Below are 17,799 nucleotides of genomic sequence, written 5' to 3'. Positions count from 1 at the left end.
GTGAAACTGTCTCTTCATCAGATTATTTCAGTGCCTGTGAATTTTTCAGTAGTTTTTGAATTTGCAATACATTTACATATGTACTGTTTTTACTTCACCCTGTGTTGTAACCTTTCTTTAATCTATAGAGCTAATTCTAAGGCAAGATACTCCTTAAAGGTAACGCCCAGTGTGTTTGTCAGTTTGAGTTACCAGGCAACGCATGTATCAATATTTACTTTAAACATTGTATAGTTTAAAATTAATTTATTGGCTTTTATACATTGAGGACGAGATTTTTGATTAAAAATCAAGTCTGCTCATTTGTGCACATTTGACATTTCTTGCTAAGAGTGACTGACACTACAATGCAACAGTCATAATTTTATTTACGAATATTGAAAAGGAAACAAAAAATGAATATATAAAACCATAATTAGACATTCGCTTTACAGTAGTACTACTGAGCTACTAGTTTTACGTACGTTTTCACTGACTTTCATCAGTTTGTTCCATGTATGCTGGGTGAACGCGGATGGATGACTGTGTTGAGGGAAGATATAGGAAAATCCAACCAGACAAACAGATGCTGTGAAAATAGGCCACCATTAAAGGGTATTTTTAAAAATACAACACGTGTCCCACTCATTCTCTTTAGAGGGTTCCTCTCAGTTTGTGCTCTTTTGCTGAAGCACAGTATGTAGGACACTGTATTTGATGAGATGCACTTCATTCCGGAGGAGGTGACTTCACGGCCATTCCAACAACAACTCTGCAACATTCTTTAGGTTCAACTCTGGAACAGTTTGTGGGAAAAACTGAAGATCTTGGTTTGGTATATTTTTCAAAAGTCAGTTATTAAGAAAAAAAAAAAATCATTAAGTTGGCTTGCTGTGCTGGCAGGTCACAAATCAGTGTTGGTTGTGGTGCTGTTGCTTGGACCCATGGAGATGCTCTGTTTATCACTCATTGTCTTCACGACAGTTGCAGCAGGAGACTGGAGCACCTTACGTGAAAGTCTCATTCTGCCGTCTGTTGGGTCTCGGCCAAAGTACTTGACCTGTTGGCAGAACTCCAGTTAGAGACTAGCAGCCCAACATGTAAACACTGGGAGGACATTTTGACACATCTGGACACATACCTGTATCTGCTGCCCCACCTCTAACCCCAAAGCAGTAGGGTGTTTGATCTATAGCAGGGGGAAAAAAAAAAATCAACAAAAGTACACACAAGTACTGATTTGATTCTTAAAGATACAGGCAATGGGTATACAGAGGTAAAATTCACTGACCCTTTTATGGTCAAGTTGTGAGTTGTGCAGCAGGACAGCGTTCATGTTGGGATACAGTTTCACCATCACACCAATGTCCCTGTAGCAGGCGCAGGAAACACTATTAGCATTAGTTTGAGGCATCAACTTCTCAGGGACAGAATATTTAAAATGACTGGTTTAAAGTAAATGATAATAACATATTAGTTTACCTTATTTCTGTGATTGTTGCTGTGTAGATAGAACCAAACTCCAGCTGTAGCTCTTGCTGCAAAACAAAACAAAGAAATACAAATGGTTGACGGGGCCAATGTTTTATTACAACTATAGTACAGGTTTTTTTTTCTCAACCCTGGTCCTGGAGACCCATTGTCTGCAGGACTAGGATTGAGAAACCCTGATGTAGTATATTTCAAATACAAAATATTTCATCTACTAATACAAAATATTAAATACAACACATGTAGGTGAAACGACACATAGATGAACATGCTGTGTTTTCGGTTGACACGTCTGTCATGAGTTGTCCAACCAGTTCCAGTGACTGTGCAGTGGTGGAGACTTACATCATCTTTGCAGATCTCACTGATGAAGTCTTGAGCTTCGTTCATGGCTCCCGGCGATGGAGCGAATACAGAGAAAGTCTCCTCATCCACCTGACTTATTGTCACACCTTAACAGAAAATACAAATAGTTTATTTTGTGTAAATGAAAAAAGACTAATCTAATGATTGGTAACTATCATACCTGGTTAGTTTTTTTTTGATTAACTTTAGATTAGTAACACAATTATTACCTGTTTGAGCCTGTAACCTGCGGAGGTTGTATCCTCCTGGACCAACAAAGCGAGCTCGTCTAGACACTGGCACCCGGACGTTTTCTGGAGCAGAATCATGTGTGTTAAATTTAAAGTAAATCCTTCCTTTTTAAAAATACATATTCATTCATAAATATGTAACACAATACCCACCAACAACAGGTCCATTCTCTTTTCTAGTTTGTCTTGGCTTTGCTATACATTTGTTCATGATGCCTAAGATTTCCCTCTTTGCCACTGAAACGGTAACACAGAAACAAAAGCCATCAAAACACAGAACACAGTGTGGAATATGAAGTTTCATCACCTTCTGGAATTACCTGTGGCCTGTTGGATAGCCTCCATGACCACCTTCAGAGGCAGACCTGGAATCTTCACATCAGCCTGAAGGACAGACAGATTATTATGTGACATCTTTGTGTGTCAGTTTAATTTGTTTTTGTGATACGGATACATCATTTCAGTAGAAAAGTTATTAGCAGAACCTGCAAAGCATTGATGCCCTTGCTTGTTCCTGCCAGTTTGAAGTCCATGTCTCCAAGGTAATCCTCGATTCCCTGTTTAAAATTTGATAATAAGCTTTTACTGAACATGTTCAAAAAAAGAAAAAATTAAGCAGTAACAGGTTTGATTTGTACTGCAATTTCAGTTTTTCTCCTTGTAGGTGATAAACGATTGGTCACACATTATGCTACAGTGCCGTATGTACCAGAATATCAGTTAGTATTCTGTAGTCTTGGATCTCAGCAGGTTTCTCTTCACTGGCCTGAGAGATGAGGCCAATGGCAACACCTGCTACAGCAGAGGAGATGGGAACACCTGCAAGACAGATATGGACACACGAGAGCTTCAAATCACAACATCACATAATAACATCTATTCATATTTAAATGGTGGTCTCTGTTTGCTTTGAACTGTTTAATAATAAAACAAAACAATCTGATCCAGCATAAATATTCTTTGCACTTTTGTTTTTCATGGTGGGTTAAAAATAGAGACTTTATTACTGGAAAAATCACCAGCATTCACCTGAAAATACACCAGACCTTGTAAATGATTTGCAGATATTAAATACACTTGGTAAATATTGTAAAAATTGCAAGTGCAGTACATTAACAGAGCATGTGACTGGGTTGGGTTATATAAGCACACCATGTGATTTGTACTGCATGTCACAAAAAACATTATTGTGAATAACTGCTAATATTTTAAAAAACAATACATTTCACAACAGAACAAGAGTGGTCACTGATACCTGCATCCATTAGTGCCAGGCTCCCGCTACATGCTGAAGCCATTGAGGAGGATCCTGAGAGAAGGAAGAGAGAGAAAGAGAGAGAAAGAGAGGTGAACATAGATGAAGAGAAAAGCACTTCAGACACACATTAGTCAAATTCAATATTGTTTTGTCACCATGCTCACCATTTGACTCCAGCACCTCAGCAGTTACTCTAATAGTGAATGGGAAGTCTTTAGGAATGACAGGTCTCAGAGCCTTTTCAGCCAGTGCACCTGTGAACATATCAAATACATAAATAAATAATAACAAAAATCACCAATAAGGAAGAAGCAGTTGCTTGAATGACACTGAATCCCCGTCAAACATGCATTTTTATTTAGTACAAACCATGACCAAGCTCTCTCCTGTTCATTCCTCCCATCTTTCCAGTTTCATTGGTTGCATATGGAGGGAACTGAAATGAAAGATATTAATATTGATTTTCAGGTCCAACAATTACAGCTAATAAATAACGTACGGTACTTGAATCTATGGAAAGGTTTGACCTCACCTCATAATGTAGCATGAAGTTTTTGTCCTTGATGCCACTGCAGAGAAAAGTGTCTTAGTTTATTCAGTGTGAATAATTTGCCACACAGGACAATAATTATCCAAACACGAGAGGATGATACCGGAAATATTTTTTATTCATACTCTGTAAAATGTCCTAATGTTGTGAACAGCATGAACGTGTGTTTGCATTGTACCTCAAAGCTGTGGTGATAATGTCTGCTTTGATACTGGATTCCAAGGAATCAAATGTGATGCTGCACAGCACCTGAAGGAAACAGGAGGAACATGATGACTGGGCTATAACCTATGCTGAGCAACAGCGCCCCCTGCAGCCAAAAGAGTTAGGAAAGTTCTCATGTACAAGAAACAAAAAAAAATCCAAAGTCTTGGCCAGAGTTCAGGCTGCAAAATCCCACTTATTCAAGTGAAACGTGGCAAAAAAAGTGTATGTTCCTCATGATCCCATCCCCAGATTCCCAAAATGTTGAATGAAAAACACGGCAAACTCTTAAGAGGGTTTGCTTGCTGTATATCAGAGATAAATCTGTGTACCATCAACATGATTTTGAAGCTCTTTGTAAAAGATAAAACCATTGTTTAGTTGCTTTACAACTTTTCGACTTTTGTATATCTAATAAATTGTAAATATTCACAATTAAATCAAATCAAAGTATTCAGACAATCAAACACATTTCCTCTGGATTGCAACAAACATTGCTGAACATTTTTAATGTTTCTAATTAAAGTGCAATGTATGTGGTCTTCATGTGCTTTACACACCTGTGTTTGTCCTCTTTGAAAGAGAGCTGAGCCATGGAGTGGCTTAAAGAGGTCTACGTCACAAGAAATGTTCCTCAGAGCGGTCAGTTCCCTCCCATCACACCTTCACACACAGCAGAAAGTAGAACACATTGATATCATACACTGCAACGCACCATATGCATCACGTATGCAGGCATATCAGGTCTCATTAGATTATATATACATTAATTCCACCATGACCAGTACTTACCTCCTGTACTCTTTTAGCACTAAATTGCGGAAGATTTCTCTGCTCACAGAGTTGAAGGACTCAATGACTTCAAAAGCCTCAGCCTGAGGGAATTTTTCTACATAAGAAAGAGAAGATTTTGTACACATAAAATTGAGCATTGTGTAGCAATATCTAGAGAGAGCTGCAGCATTATTTGAAACACACGATGTCGAGTATGACTCACCTTTTAGCTCTTCTTCTGTTTCGAGTCGAATTTTGTTGATGGCTTCATCTCTAGAAATCTATAAACATTTATATTAATTAAGAGATGAGGAAACAAAAAAAACAACAACCCCCATAAAAAGTTACAGGCTGCTTTTAATTATCAACATACTGACAAGAAAACACAACCCGGTACAATATGATCACATGAGAAATCTAACACCGGAGGACGTACGTTTGGATCAACATATGGTCAGAGGTCAGACTTTACCTTATCATGGGAATAATCTGTGAAAACAGCATAGATCCTCTCAGAAGCTAATCTGCAAGAAAAGAAACACATATTTTACATTAAGAATCTAACCCACTTGTGCCAGTTCTGATAAATCAATTGCTGACACTGATCTTCATCTAAGTAAAATCCACTACTTAAAAAAACCTTACATCTATATACAGTCTTGTTTAAATCACCTTCATCACACTGAACCTATGGAAAACAGTTCTTACTGTCTGACATGTTGCACAATGTCTGTCGGGGCTGAGAAGACCTTAACCGGGGTGCGTTTGGTGACATTCTGTTCTCGGACCAGCTGCTGGATGGCAAATATGATCTGCTGCGTGTGTTTGACGGCCACCTTCAGCGCATGGCAGAAGTCCTGCTGAAGCACATTCTCAGCCGATGCCTCAATCATCACTGGCAGATAGAGACTCATATTAAAGAAGTGCTGTGTGACTAGACTAAACTAAAAGAGATACTAATCAATAGTGTGTGATCATTTTATTTACCTTTTGGTTTTGCTTTATGACAACTGAACTTATGTAGCAGGTCTACTTTAAAAATTGTGATAAGACCTTGTGTGTACGCCCTGCAAATGTTATTGTGTTGATTGTTTTACATGGTTAGATGTTTTTAGTTTTTATTAATTACTATTCATGAATTCATTTGATTTTGCTTGATTGAATTGTACTTCTATGTTTTGTATATGAGAACCTCCAATGCTGAATTTATCCATAAGTGAACAAGTAGAAGTAAATAACTAAAATGTGCCGGCAGCATGTGAATGGGTATGAAAGATGTGTGATGGAAAAATTCAATGCACATGGTGAATGGCAAAACTGTAGTGTAAAGCAGCTTTGAGTGGTTATTGACTAGCAAAATATAGACATTTACTATTTAAAATAATTATTTTTAAATGGTCTCTAAATGCAATCTAACTGGTCCTCCGTTGTGATACAGTGACTGAAGAAAAGCACAAATTAGGATACATGGATATGAGTTTGATGTTGTACTAATACTAGTTTCTAATATGGTATATACTGTAAGTGTTACTGCATTTTATTATGTTTTAAAATTCCATCCATTTATTCAAACATAAGACCTTCCATTTGTGTTGTCCATGTTTGTAATAACTTGTATAGGGAACATTAGTGAGACAATTGTGCATTTTAAATATAATATTTTGGGAAACAACTAAGAACTAAAATAACATCTTTTGTCTTTTCAGTTGAAAAACACATGATCAAGCCTGGAGTTCATAATGATTACCAACTTACCCACTTGACTGCTGGGAGATCCAGCCACAATCAGATTAAGAGTGCTGGAAGTCATCTCTGCCCTGGTGGGATTGATCAACAACTGTCCGTCTAGCATGCCCACACGCACAGCACCTGTGGAAACACAAAGTCTGGAGTAGTCAGAAGACGTATAAACCAAAACATGTGAACAGGCATAATAATATTACACTCTTCTCACCTATGGGTCCATTCCAAGGGATGTCGGACAGCGCCAGAGCAGCAGAAGCTTTAATGAATGACAATAATGTTTTAGCTAATAATAATGATCACTGCTGTTTTGAAAACACAGATTGCTGAATTTGAACTCACCTGCATTGATAGCCAGCACATCTGGATCATTGACACCATCAACCGCGAGAAGGTTACATAGTATCTTCAGGAAACACACACACGTGCATTAGATGGACAATACTGTTTTTGTTCAGCATGTAATGAAGGTGAAAAATACAATAACAGTGAAGGAACGTTCACACTGAACTGACCTGAGTGTCATAAAAGTAACCAGAAGGGAAAAGTGGTCTAATTGACCTGTCTAAGAATGAGAAACAATTCATAGTTAAACTTCCGTACACATACCTGGTCATCGAAAATACACCCATGACAAAACAGATGTATCAAGTTACCTATTAGTCTGCTGGTGAGGATCTCATTATCGGTGGTGCCCATCTCCCGTCTCAAGTAGTTAGTGGGGATTCGACCTGCAGCAGCTGCTTTTTGTCTGTAGTCCACCTGTCAATTAATCAAAAGATGCAAAGTCTGAGATCATCTTACCAGTAAAAAAAAATCTTTTTATTATTATTTCTAGTCCAGACCAACACATCTGAATGACTTCAGTCATTTGGGAGTGTTATTTGGAGTCCTTACCACAAGAGGCATAAACTGAGATGGCGAGGGCTTGGTTTTGCTTACAGCAGTTGCCATCACGGAGGTATCCCCAAACTTCAGACATAGAAACAGAGGGAACAGGAGGCAAAACACCACTCAAAAATGAAAATACAGGTTCTGTATTAGTACTTAGTTTGTCTATAAGTTTAAAGAGATCATACGTAATTTAAGTATCAAATGTTTATATATTTTTTTCTGTACCTGTACCACAGCAGATCCATCAGCAAAGCGGGCAAATTTCCCCGTAGAAATCTCTAGTTTCCTACAGAAACAATAAGATCACAGCACATCATGAAACGCACACCACTCTTGTGATCACATGCAATCTCTATATTTGTGTAACTTTTTTAGATAATATTTTGGGGATTTTATGGTGTTAACACACCACTTGCAGCACATATCTATTTTTCGATTTCATTAACTTCAACTGAAAAAATGTCCCAGTGTATACATTACACATGCAAAGGGATGAAGTGATTCCTCTAAATATCAGTAGGTTCTGAACAAAAATGAAGCAAAGGCAGACACTTGTTTCCATGAGACAAAGCAAACACACCAAGAACACGAGGCGTTGGTATATTTATGGAATAAAACGCAGCAGTTAATTGGCCTTTGAATAAATAATATTTAACAATACAGTGCGTATTCTGCCCTTAAGATCACATACCACCTGTCTCAGTTGGTTTCCGGTTAAAAGAGTGAAGGTGTTTTTAAAATCAAATGAACTGCTTATTTATTCACAATCACTAAAAGAAAGAGAATCAGAAAGTCAACTCACTTTTCCCCAAGGTTCACTGTCACTCCCCGCGCGTTTGCATGGCTGTTGTAAACACTCTGGTGGCACAGACGGACATGAATGCGGGCAAACGAAGGCCCCAGCCGCAACAAATAACTCATATTTACAAGAAATCACCAACAAAATATGATCTTTACAGTTTCGATAGGCGTATGGCGGCTTCCATGACAGTCCACAGCATGTACACAATGACGCATGCTGATTGGACCAAACCCAGTCAAGGTGTAACACCAAAATGTGTCCGTACCACTCGATGCAGAACAGTTCCACTTTCCTTCGCTATGGATCTCACTCTCTTCATTCTTTTTTCAAACACAGGTAACTCTGTTTTGAGGTCACTGGTGTCGTTTTAACCACTCTTACACTGTTGTTATTTAACCTCACTGTACATTTGTATGTTTGTACACGTTAGATTACAGAGTAATTAAAATACTGGAGTCAAATTTCTGCTGATTTTGATTCTGATTTCACATTGGCAGCAGAAATGTGAGGGCATACTCATCAGATAATGAGCCCATAATGTTTGAGTTAGTTTTCATTATTTGAACAATGATTTTGACAATTTAAATAATTATTTAATTTATTAAATTTTAAAAAAATATTCCGTAATTTATGTTTCCAAATCTATGTCCATGAGGACTGATTTTAGCTTCTATAAGTAAACCTTAATGCAGAGACATAACAGCATAAAAAGGACATACAACACATATTTAATAACAAATAATTTCTTTCCCTCTCATAGTGTTTTATTTACTTGTACATGATACTATAATAAATTAATACCAAGCACACATGGAAAGAGCAGGATGAGGCTTGGATCTTGTGGAAACAATGAAACAATCTGAATTTGCATTATATCGTGATACAAGGTGCCAAAATATCTGAGAAAGCAAAAGGTCACCAATAAGTGGAAGCATTGTTAGGACTGACTTGAGAAAGTTGGACAAAAACAGGAAGCAACCCCAACATGTAGTTTCAACCAGGTTTTCATCAAGGATTTTGTCATCTAATAATTGTGTTGAGAATAGGTGTTCATTCATTGTTTTACTGTTTTTAAATTTAGGATGATCTGTGTGTACACATGGTGAAAAATGTACCTCCGCTGATCAACTTTGATATCAGTCTGAAAAATGTACTCTTCTGATCTTATCCAAAGAGTCTTCTTGTCTGTAAATATGGTGGGAGCTACAATCACTGCAACTTCTGGCTGCACTGGTTACTTAAATACTTGGTAAATATACCAATTGGGCAATGATGAGTCAAATATAACCCTCATGAATGAAATAAAAGCCAATAGTCAAGCAGAGACAACCTTTATATCTCAAAGTAGGAGCAGCCATCTACTTTCAATATGATTTTAACATGGAATTTGAAATCTAACTTGCAAAAGAAAACAACTGAAACTGTCTTTTAACAGGTTTTATTTTAGTTGCTCAGTTAAATGGGGAAAATACATTTATAATTTTCACGTCTCAGTTGTTCCTAATAGTTAAACAATATAACAATACTTCACCTCTTTAGTCAGACATAAACAGTCAGCTTGTTCATTGTTTCAGTATCTAAATGTAATGATTAATATAAAGAGACAGTGACAAAAAATATATACTTATGAAAGCCCCACAAAAATATGAATGAATTTCTCTCTGACCACTCAGTTCACCTCTCTTTCATGTAAACTCCACATAACTTACACACCATTTAAATCTTTAACACTTAACCATTTGAGAAACAGGTTGATGTCACATAACAAAATCATGTATAATCTTGTAAATATGATTCAGTTCAATTCAATTTTGATGTATTGTAAATATGTATGTAATAAGATGATAGGAAGCAGATGCATGATTATACTTTGGTAATATATCAGCTGTTCATAAAACCCCAGTTAACTTGAACTGAAGAAATAAGATAATGATGTCCCCGTCGCTGATCTGAGAAACAGAAACAGAGAAATAGTGAAAACAGCAACTGAAAGTAGCCAAAATATAATATGTAATGCAAAAATATAATGCACTCACCACTCCATCAAGGCATCAGCATGTGGCATGGTCAACACCTTGTTCAAACCACCTACAATGACAGATGTGTGGCTGTCAACAACTTTGCACCTTAATTAAATTCACTAAAGAATCATGATACTTTTAGTATTGACCAGTTATCATGTCTCACTGGCGACAACAGATGTACTGCAACTGGTCGGCCCATTGCTCAGGGTTCCAGGGATCTGCTGCCCATCGCCTGGATTCACACACCAACACTGTCTCATGTAGCACTGAAGGGCCTGGTAGTGGCCCTGCTCATCACAAACAGGGTGGAACCCTGGCACCGGCAAGGGCTTCAAGCCAGCAGCTTCAAGTTGGCAGTTGGTGACTGTGAGAGGAGAGGTGAGTCATACATATATATGTATATATGCATATTTATATATGTATGCTGTTTATATATGAAAGAGAGAACATGCAAACTCCATAGAAATACCTAGTTTAACTGGAGCTCTGGTGGAAGCATCCTCCTGCAATCAGTGAATTCAAACAGAAAAGCGAAAAGAAAAAAATTAAACTTGATTTTACACATGTATGACTTGATTCAAATGAATGAAATTGATAAAATAAAAGGTGACTGTTTTAAATCTAAATTTATGTTGATGAAACTCAAAGAACATCAGATCATATAAGCTTAAACACATCAGCATATTTCATCATGTAAAAATAACACACCAATACAATCGTCCAGATTTGGAATATTTTACCTCATCCAGCATGGACGACATTTCAATGGGCTTGGGCAATCTCATTGGTGCAGAAACTGAAGAAAGAAATTAATTGAATAGACAAAAGACAGAATAAGTGAGAAACATCAGTGTGACTTTAAAACTACTATTGACATTACTCGTTTGTGATCCAATTTAATATTTTTAGCTGGTAACAAAATCATTTATCCTCATTGAAAGGCCACAGTGTGCAGGTTTCCCTCCTCACCAGATCTTCCCTTCGACAGCTGTGCATCCAGCTTATTGTTCTGGTCCTCCAGAGTTTTGATCTCATTTTTCTGGTTGAGAAGGAAGTAGGCGATCATTGCCTGGCTGACAATCAGGACACAGGCCAGCAGCGTTATACCTGCAACCTTATAGGCGCGCGTGGAGCGGCCACTAATGAGAAAGAAAGGAGGGAGAGCAAGTGAAGCCAGGACAAATGGAATAAGAAGAAAAACATAATTATCGATCTTGAAAATTTGAGACAATGAAGTAGCTTTGTCGTATTGTAATACTTTAGCCGAGATCAGAACATGGTTAATATGCTCAGATATATTTTACAAAGGGGGAAAAAATTGATATTTGATATTGTCCAGAGGAGAGGAGAGGTTGGTCAGAGGAGGAGGAAGCAGAGGAACATCAGATACGCTGATGTGTGTGGTCTAGAATAAGGGAAGTATTCATGGCATGAATCTTATTGTAGGATTGAAATCACACCAAAATGTCAGGATATTTCACTTTCCCCTTTCAGCTTCATTTTGAAAACCCCCATTTATTGAAATGTTCACCCTCACAAAAATACTACGGTGTTTCGACAGGGAAAGCTATGATTGGCTATTTTCTGTGTGCTATATATTTGGAAATATACTGTAGAGACCATTGTTGGAAACCCACTAAAAAATGTATGCGACCAGCTTTTCTGCCAACAGCGCCATACTTTATTCATAATTTCAAAAATACAACAGTGGTGGGTGTGACATGAATGAATTAGTTAAGTGAGTTATATTTCTAGCACCAGAAAAACTGGGCTTGTCAATGAAATTATAACAAATTGTAATTTGGCTGTAGACTAGCTAATGTCTAATGGCAGAAAAAAAAGCCACATATTTGTACACACACACTTCTTACCTTTGTTCTGGTGCTTGCTGGCTCGGTGCCCCAAGGAGAGCTCGAGTTTGGACCTCAGGATCTGACATTATTCACAAACAATCAAGAACCAACAAAAGAACCAAAAACCTGGAAACACAATCACAAAATTAGTTAAAACTTTTACACATAGTAATATACGATCACCCCCTCCCAATCTCTCTCACACATACTGAAAATAATTTCTTACCTTCCTTTATACAGGTAAGAGGAATGATGATAGGACTTAGAGAGGTTTCACTGTTATATGTGTATGTGAAGAGACAAGAGGAAATGAAAGCAGTGCGTGTGGAAAAACCCATATCAAAGTATGAGCTTATTAAAAACGACAATTCTGATTGGTCGCTAATGTTGCTGCATCATCAGTTACCAGGGGAATGTATTGTGATGTTTGCAATCATCAAGCACAGAGAAACAAATGACATCTCTAATAAAGCTGAATTTGGAGCTGGTAAATACTTTAACATTGGTTATTGCTGAGTGTTATTATTGTCTACATATTCAGACAGTAATGCGTTGGGTAAACATAATGGATTACTTTTTGTTGTTGAGAAAATTGCACAAGGTGGAAAGACTTAACAAATACCTGAACTCTTCTGTTGAAACTACAGCAGTTATGGCACCACACAGAAAGGACTTTAGAACAAAACCTTAGATAAAATTCTGTGTTTGACAAATTACATTATTCTTTCTAATATTTTCCACCAGTTTTTGTGAGATTTTCCTCACTTGATGTGAGGGTCTAAAGACAGAGGGTGTCACTTGCTGTACAGACTGTAAAGCCCTTCAAGTTGTGTTTGTGGTGCTGGGCTATATAAATAAAATAGACTTGACTTGATTAGTCAAGTTGATTAGATTAATTTATTCACTTTGTCATTCTTGTAACCATTTTGTTAGTAGATACAGACCCCTGGCACTGGTTTTCTGTGTGTGTAGAATGTGACTGTATATATACAGGCAAAAACATCTGCATAATGGAACCAGTTGATGCTTTGTAGTACAACTCCATTAAATGTAACACATGAGTATACGTTTGAATTAGCACAAGTAGGACAACAAAATGAATCATTAAACCTGACAGTGATATTTTTCAATGAACAACTTGAACAAGTGCACAAGCATTATATAATTTTCTCTTCTTTAGGTCATAACATACGTTAAAAACAACGAACAAACAAAAACATAACCTCATTGGCGGAAGTAAAACTTTAATTGGCGCAGCCTCGATAAAAGAAATGGGTACTCGCCCTTTAAGACCTTTCTGAGTAGTCATTGGTAAACACAAATTGTTGCAGGAAGCAGAAATCCATCGACTACAATTTCCAACAGGATACCAACAAAAATTTGGGCTATTTCAAACAGTGTAAAGGTGCAAGTAGTGAGTTATTTTTTCCACTATAACTTGTGAAGGAACAGTTAGACAAGCGAATGTTCCCCGGCGGAGCCATTCAGCCACGCTACCTTTGCTAGCGTCAGTGTGAAGCGGCAAATTTGAAGTAGCAGCTAACGTTAGCTGACAAACATTTTCATATTCATATCCACTTTTGCCAATTTAATGTTTGTGCCAATGTGAGCACTGATTAAACAATCGCGGTCTCTATCTGAATACGTATTTGTTGGGTTAAAACTTTCAGCGAATGTGAGTGTAACTATGGCTAAAGATACGTCAGTTAAGAGTGCTAATCCGCTGTATTTTCTATCATTAGCATAACCAATGGGCCAAATTAGGTTAGACATGCCATCACATGGTAGAAAGTATTTTGTCAATGATGTCATTTAATGGCACAGCTTTGATGTAGATATTGACAGCCTAATACATTTTCTAATAGATGATGCGAAGATCCCGAACAGCCACGAGCAAAGTTGTGAAGTACACTGACGATGACTCCGACCTGTAAGTACCGTTCATTGATTCGTAGCAGTCATTTAACTAATTGCATGTAAGCAGTTCATCAAATCAACAGTTCATTACAGGACAAGGAACTCAAACGCATTCCTCAGATTCACCCCACCCCATCTTGCAAGCTTGCAGTTGTTGGTTATTCCTTGGACCATAACCTAATTTCGTCCAAATCTACCCTTAACTTTACAGTCATGCTACTCGCACACAGACACATGCAGCTAATAAAAGGAACACATTTAGTAGCTCTGCTAAGGTTACTTTTTTGCCACTGTTTGTCTGTTTGATGTTGATGACATTTGTTTTGGGTGTAGTAGGTTATGGCCAAAGCAAAAACAATTTACAATATGGATACTGACATTGTGGAGGTTTGTGCCCTCTGACTGCTATCTCTTGTTATGCATTACAACTACAATTATCAATGACAATGTATGGTGAATGCTTTATGAAACAAGGCAAACCTGTGGAAAAATATCAAGATTCAAGAGAAAGTGCCAGATCTATCGCAGTAATATAATTAGTTCATTTTCCACTCCCATCAGGTCCTTTTCTCAGACAATGAGTAGTAGTGAAGAGGAAAGTGAGGAATGGAGGCCACCTGAAACAAAGTCTAAGGTACCCAGAAAGACCAGTGCTGCTGCAGCAGATGAGAAAAAAAGAGCTGCCAAGAGCACCGTAAAACCAAAGGAGCCAAAAGCTCCTAAAGTTCCTAAAAATCCGAAGCCAAGGGCGCCAAGCAAATCCACTGTTGAAACAAAAACACAGTCCAGTACAGCTGTCAAAGATTCTGGTGTGTCTGGTTTGGCTGGCACAAAGAGGAAACAAAATGATAGAATAAACGATAGAGACAAAGAAGAGAAACAAATGGATGGTTCAGTGGGAGGAAGAGCTGAGGAAAGTGGACCTAGCACCAGAATGAAAGAGGAGGTGAGATCTACATACAGTCTCACACACATACACATACAATAACAAAAGTACCCTAACTCTGCATAACTACTTACCTTTTTTAACATTTTTTACTTTCCGTATAGCCTGACTACATGTTTCTTTTTTTGTTTGGTAGAGAGTGTCCTTCATTGTGTCAGACACCCATGCAGACAGATGGGCAGATGAGGGGCCATCTTTAGCCGGCCTCAAAGCAAAGAAAGAGGAAGTGGAGGAGGAGGACTACACATTTGAGCCGTGTCTAAAGAAACCGAAGACTGCTGGTCCCTGCCTGGGACAACCAACAACTTTACCACCAGCACAAGCACAAGCTCTGAAGAGTGAGCTCAATATGAATTGGGACTTGATTGAGGTATTTCTACATTTTTTTTGGTGGGATACATGTGTAAAAATATAAGCAGTGTATGTGTGAATTTTTTTTTTTAAATTTATATTGCTACCTGTGTTAGCTAAAGTTAGACAGTTAACTACCCAGATAAATGTAAATACACTTTGATTAAGACATTACACATTTTTACAAGAATATTATAACTACATTTAAAAGTGGGGTTTTACGATGAATAGAAAAGTAATATATATAAATATGGGAAATATCAAGAGGTAGCTTAACATTTACCTACTCTCTTTTCTTTCCTCATTCACCACCAATCTACTATGAATAGTGAGATCATCCACAAAAACAATAATGCAGTTAAAGTTACCAATACAAGAGATTCAAGAGAAAGTAGATGCCTGTTTCTAATGCACACCTAAATATCTAAATTATCTACATGTTGTATACAAACCCACTGGCTGTCAGAGTGGGCAAACTTAATTCAAACTGGCTGTTGAGTTATTAATTAGTTAGTAGTTTACTCCTTGTTAACTGTCTACTAACTGTTTCTGTATATGCAGTAGATGTACTGTTATACTCTCTGTGTATTTCTTTCCTCAGCTTTTGTCCACCCTGACATGTGTGGAGCAATGGGTGTGTTTAAATATCATTTCACTGCTACGCGAAGAGAACACGGTGCCATTCATGGTGCGCTACCGCAAAGAGAAGATCAATCATATGGATGCTGATGCAGTCCGTGATGTCCAGCTGGTATATGAGGAGTTATGGTAAGAAACATCTTCAGTTAAACAACATAAAAAGAACGAAGAAAAGAAAAAAAAGAACTAAGCCTTGTTTTCCACTCATACTCTTCCTGCACACATCATCGTACCAAAAAGCACATTTAGACAAAGATTCATATACTTTACGTATATAGCAGCCTTGAGTTGAGAAGGACTGAGATAATTTCCAGACATTGGCCACTAGATGGTGCAACTGCTCCTGCTTTAAGACCTGAAACAGTTTATAATTGTTTTACTCTTTTACTTGTGTACTGCTTTATTGTGTTTTTTGTGTTTTGTTAATTTTCATGTCTGTTTTTTCAGCACTCTGGCCAAGAAGACCCAGTCAGTGATTCAGACCCTTAGGAAGGATGGAGTTTTGACATCTGAGTTAGAACAAGACCTGAGGAGGTGTCGATCAGCTGATGAACTTGATCATGTGGTCAGAATTGCATCTTTCATCTAGCAGTATTATGAAATTACACTTACGTCCTTAATCAGTCATCTCATTCTAGTGTGTTTGTCTTTGTTTGCAGTATTCTCCCTATAAAAAAGGCAGTAAGCTGTCAAAGGCTCGCAAAGCTAAAGCGCTTGGCCTTGAGGAGGCCACCTCTGCACTGATGGACTCGCCACACACGATGGATTTAAGAGCATGGGTAAAACCTGATACCCAAGGTAAGGCATAAATATCCTATGATGAGTTTTGTTGAAACTAACTGTAACTTGGCTTTTAAGGTCAACGCAATTCTCGGACAAGCTAACATAAAAGTACAATTACATTTAATTTGTATTACAACTATCAACGCCTTGTGGAAAACTATATTTACACCTTGTAGAAGAGCTCATTAAAAGTCTATTTTGATAAACAGTATGCTTATATTCGTTTGACAGGTCTGTCATCAGTGGAAGAAGTGGCTACAGGTGTGGAACATATCTTGGCTGATATGATAGCTAAAGATCCTGAGACACTGACCTACGTAAAAAAATTGTGAGAACATAATGCATGCATACATATCAAGTTGTTTTTGATGTACAGATGAAAGGTCACTTTTGTATTGGTGGATCAGTCATACTTAGCTCAATGCTTTGTCTCTGCATTTCTCCTATTCTGTGTCAGGTGTGAGAACAACTTTGTCATGATCCAGTCCTCTGTGTCTAAGTCAGCGCAAAAGGAGAAAGAGCAGGAGACCCCGGTACAAAACTACAGAAAACCAGATGCCCAGCAAAACAAAAACACAGACATTGACAAGTTCCACCTCTACTTTAAATTCACTTGCAACATTGAACGCATTCAACCCCACCAGGTAGGTCATAGTCAGTGTCTGTCAATCTTTATTTACATCGCACCTTTCATACAGATAAAACATAATACAAAGTGCTTCACATAACCCACATAACACCACACACACCTATACATTGTTAAGATACATTCAAGCACCTCAATATATATAAAATATTAAGTCCAGAATCTATCATAACAAATGTCCAGGGACCCACACACACACACAGTGAGAACATGCAAACTCCATGCAGAAAGGCCCTTCTACCGACCAACACTTGAACCTGCATCTTTTTGCTGCAAGGCAACAGTACTAACCATTATTATGATATTATAAATAAGACAAGTTAAAAGAGCTAACAATCAAAAGCAAGAA

General features: G+C 37.7%; 2 protein-coding genes across 3 annotated transcripts in view; one reads left to right on the top strand and one right to left on the bottom strand.

Moving 5' to 3' along the window:
• Positions 1–350: 350 nt before the first annotated feature.
• On the bottom strand, positions 351–8,497 carry LOC122781435 (polyribonucleotide nucleotidyltransferase 1, mitochondrial). Its single transcript, XM_044045078.1, has 28 exons — positions 8,292–8,497; positions 7,715–7,775; positions 7,493–7,567; positions 7,252–7,357; positions 7,111–7,160; positions 6,938–7,001; positions 6,807–6,854; positions 6,608–6,721; positions 5,561–5,747; positions 5,325–5,376; positions 5,076–5,133; positions 4,871–4,967; positions 4,639–4,741; positions 4,053–4,123; positions 3,857–3,893; positions 3,694–3,760; positions 3,489–3,578; positions 3,322–3,375; positions 2,776–2,885; positions 2,552–2,623; positions 2,387–2,450; positions 2,220–2,303; positions 2,046–2,129; positions 1,816–1,922; positions 1,462–1,517; positions 1,271–1,349; positions 1,121–1,168; positions 351–1,039 (listed from the first exon to the last, which is right to left on the bottom strand). The coding sequence occupies exons 1-28, from the start codon at positions 8,408–8,410 to the stop codon at positions 884–886; spliced, it is 2,313 nt and encodes a 770-aa protein (XP_043901013.1). The 5' UTR covers positions 8,411–8,497; the 3' UTR covers positions 351–883.
• Positions 8,498–13,465: 4,968 nt separating this feature from the next.
• srbd1 (S1 RNA binding domain 1) overlaps positions 13,466–17,799 on the top strand; it is a 41,844-nt gene continuing 37,510 nt past the window's right edge. Inside the window, exons 1-9 of one of the 2 annotated variants that reach the window (XM_044046170.1) lie at positions 13,466–13,573; positions 14,034–14,098; positions 14,647–15,031; positions 15,168–15,401; positions 15,984–16,150; positions 16,469–16,586; positions 16,681–16,819; positions 17,036–17,132; positions 17,262–17,448. In XM_044046170.1, the coding sequence (XP_043902105.1) occupies positions 14,034–14,098; positions 14,647–15,031; positions 15,168–15,401; positions 15,984–16,150; positions 16,469–16,586; positions 16,681–16,819; positions 17,036–17,132; positions 17,262–17,448 (1,392 nt within the window). In that variant the 5' untranslated portion in view covers positions 13,466–13,573. Of the gene's footprint in view, positions 13,583–14,033; positions 14,099–14,646; positions 15,032–15,167; positions 15,402–15,983; positions 16,151–16,468; positions 16,587–16,680; positions 16,820–17,035; positions 17,133–17,261; positions 17,449–17,799 lie in introns of both variants that reach the window. The other variant, XM_044046169.1, reaches the window with a different exon arrangement.

Source organism: Solea senegalensis, linkage group LG15, assembly GCF_019176455.1.
Source record: "Solea senegalensis isolate Sse05_10M linkage group LG15, IFAPA_SoseM_1, whole genome shotgun sequence".
NCBI lineage: Eukaryota > Metazoa > Chordata > Actinopteri > Pleuronectiformes > Soleidae > Solea > Solea senegalensis.
Note: the sequence above shows the minus strand (reverse complement) of the source record. Positions and strands in the feature narration are given on the sequence as shown.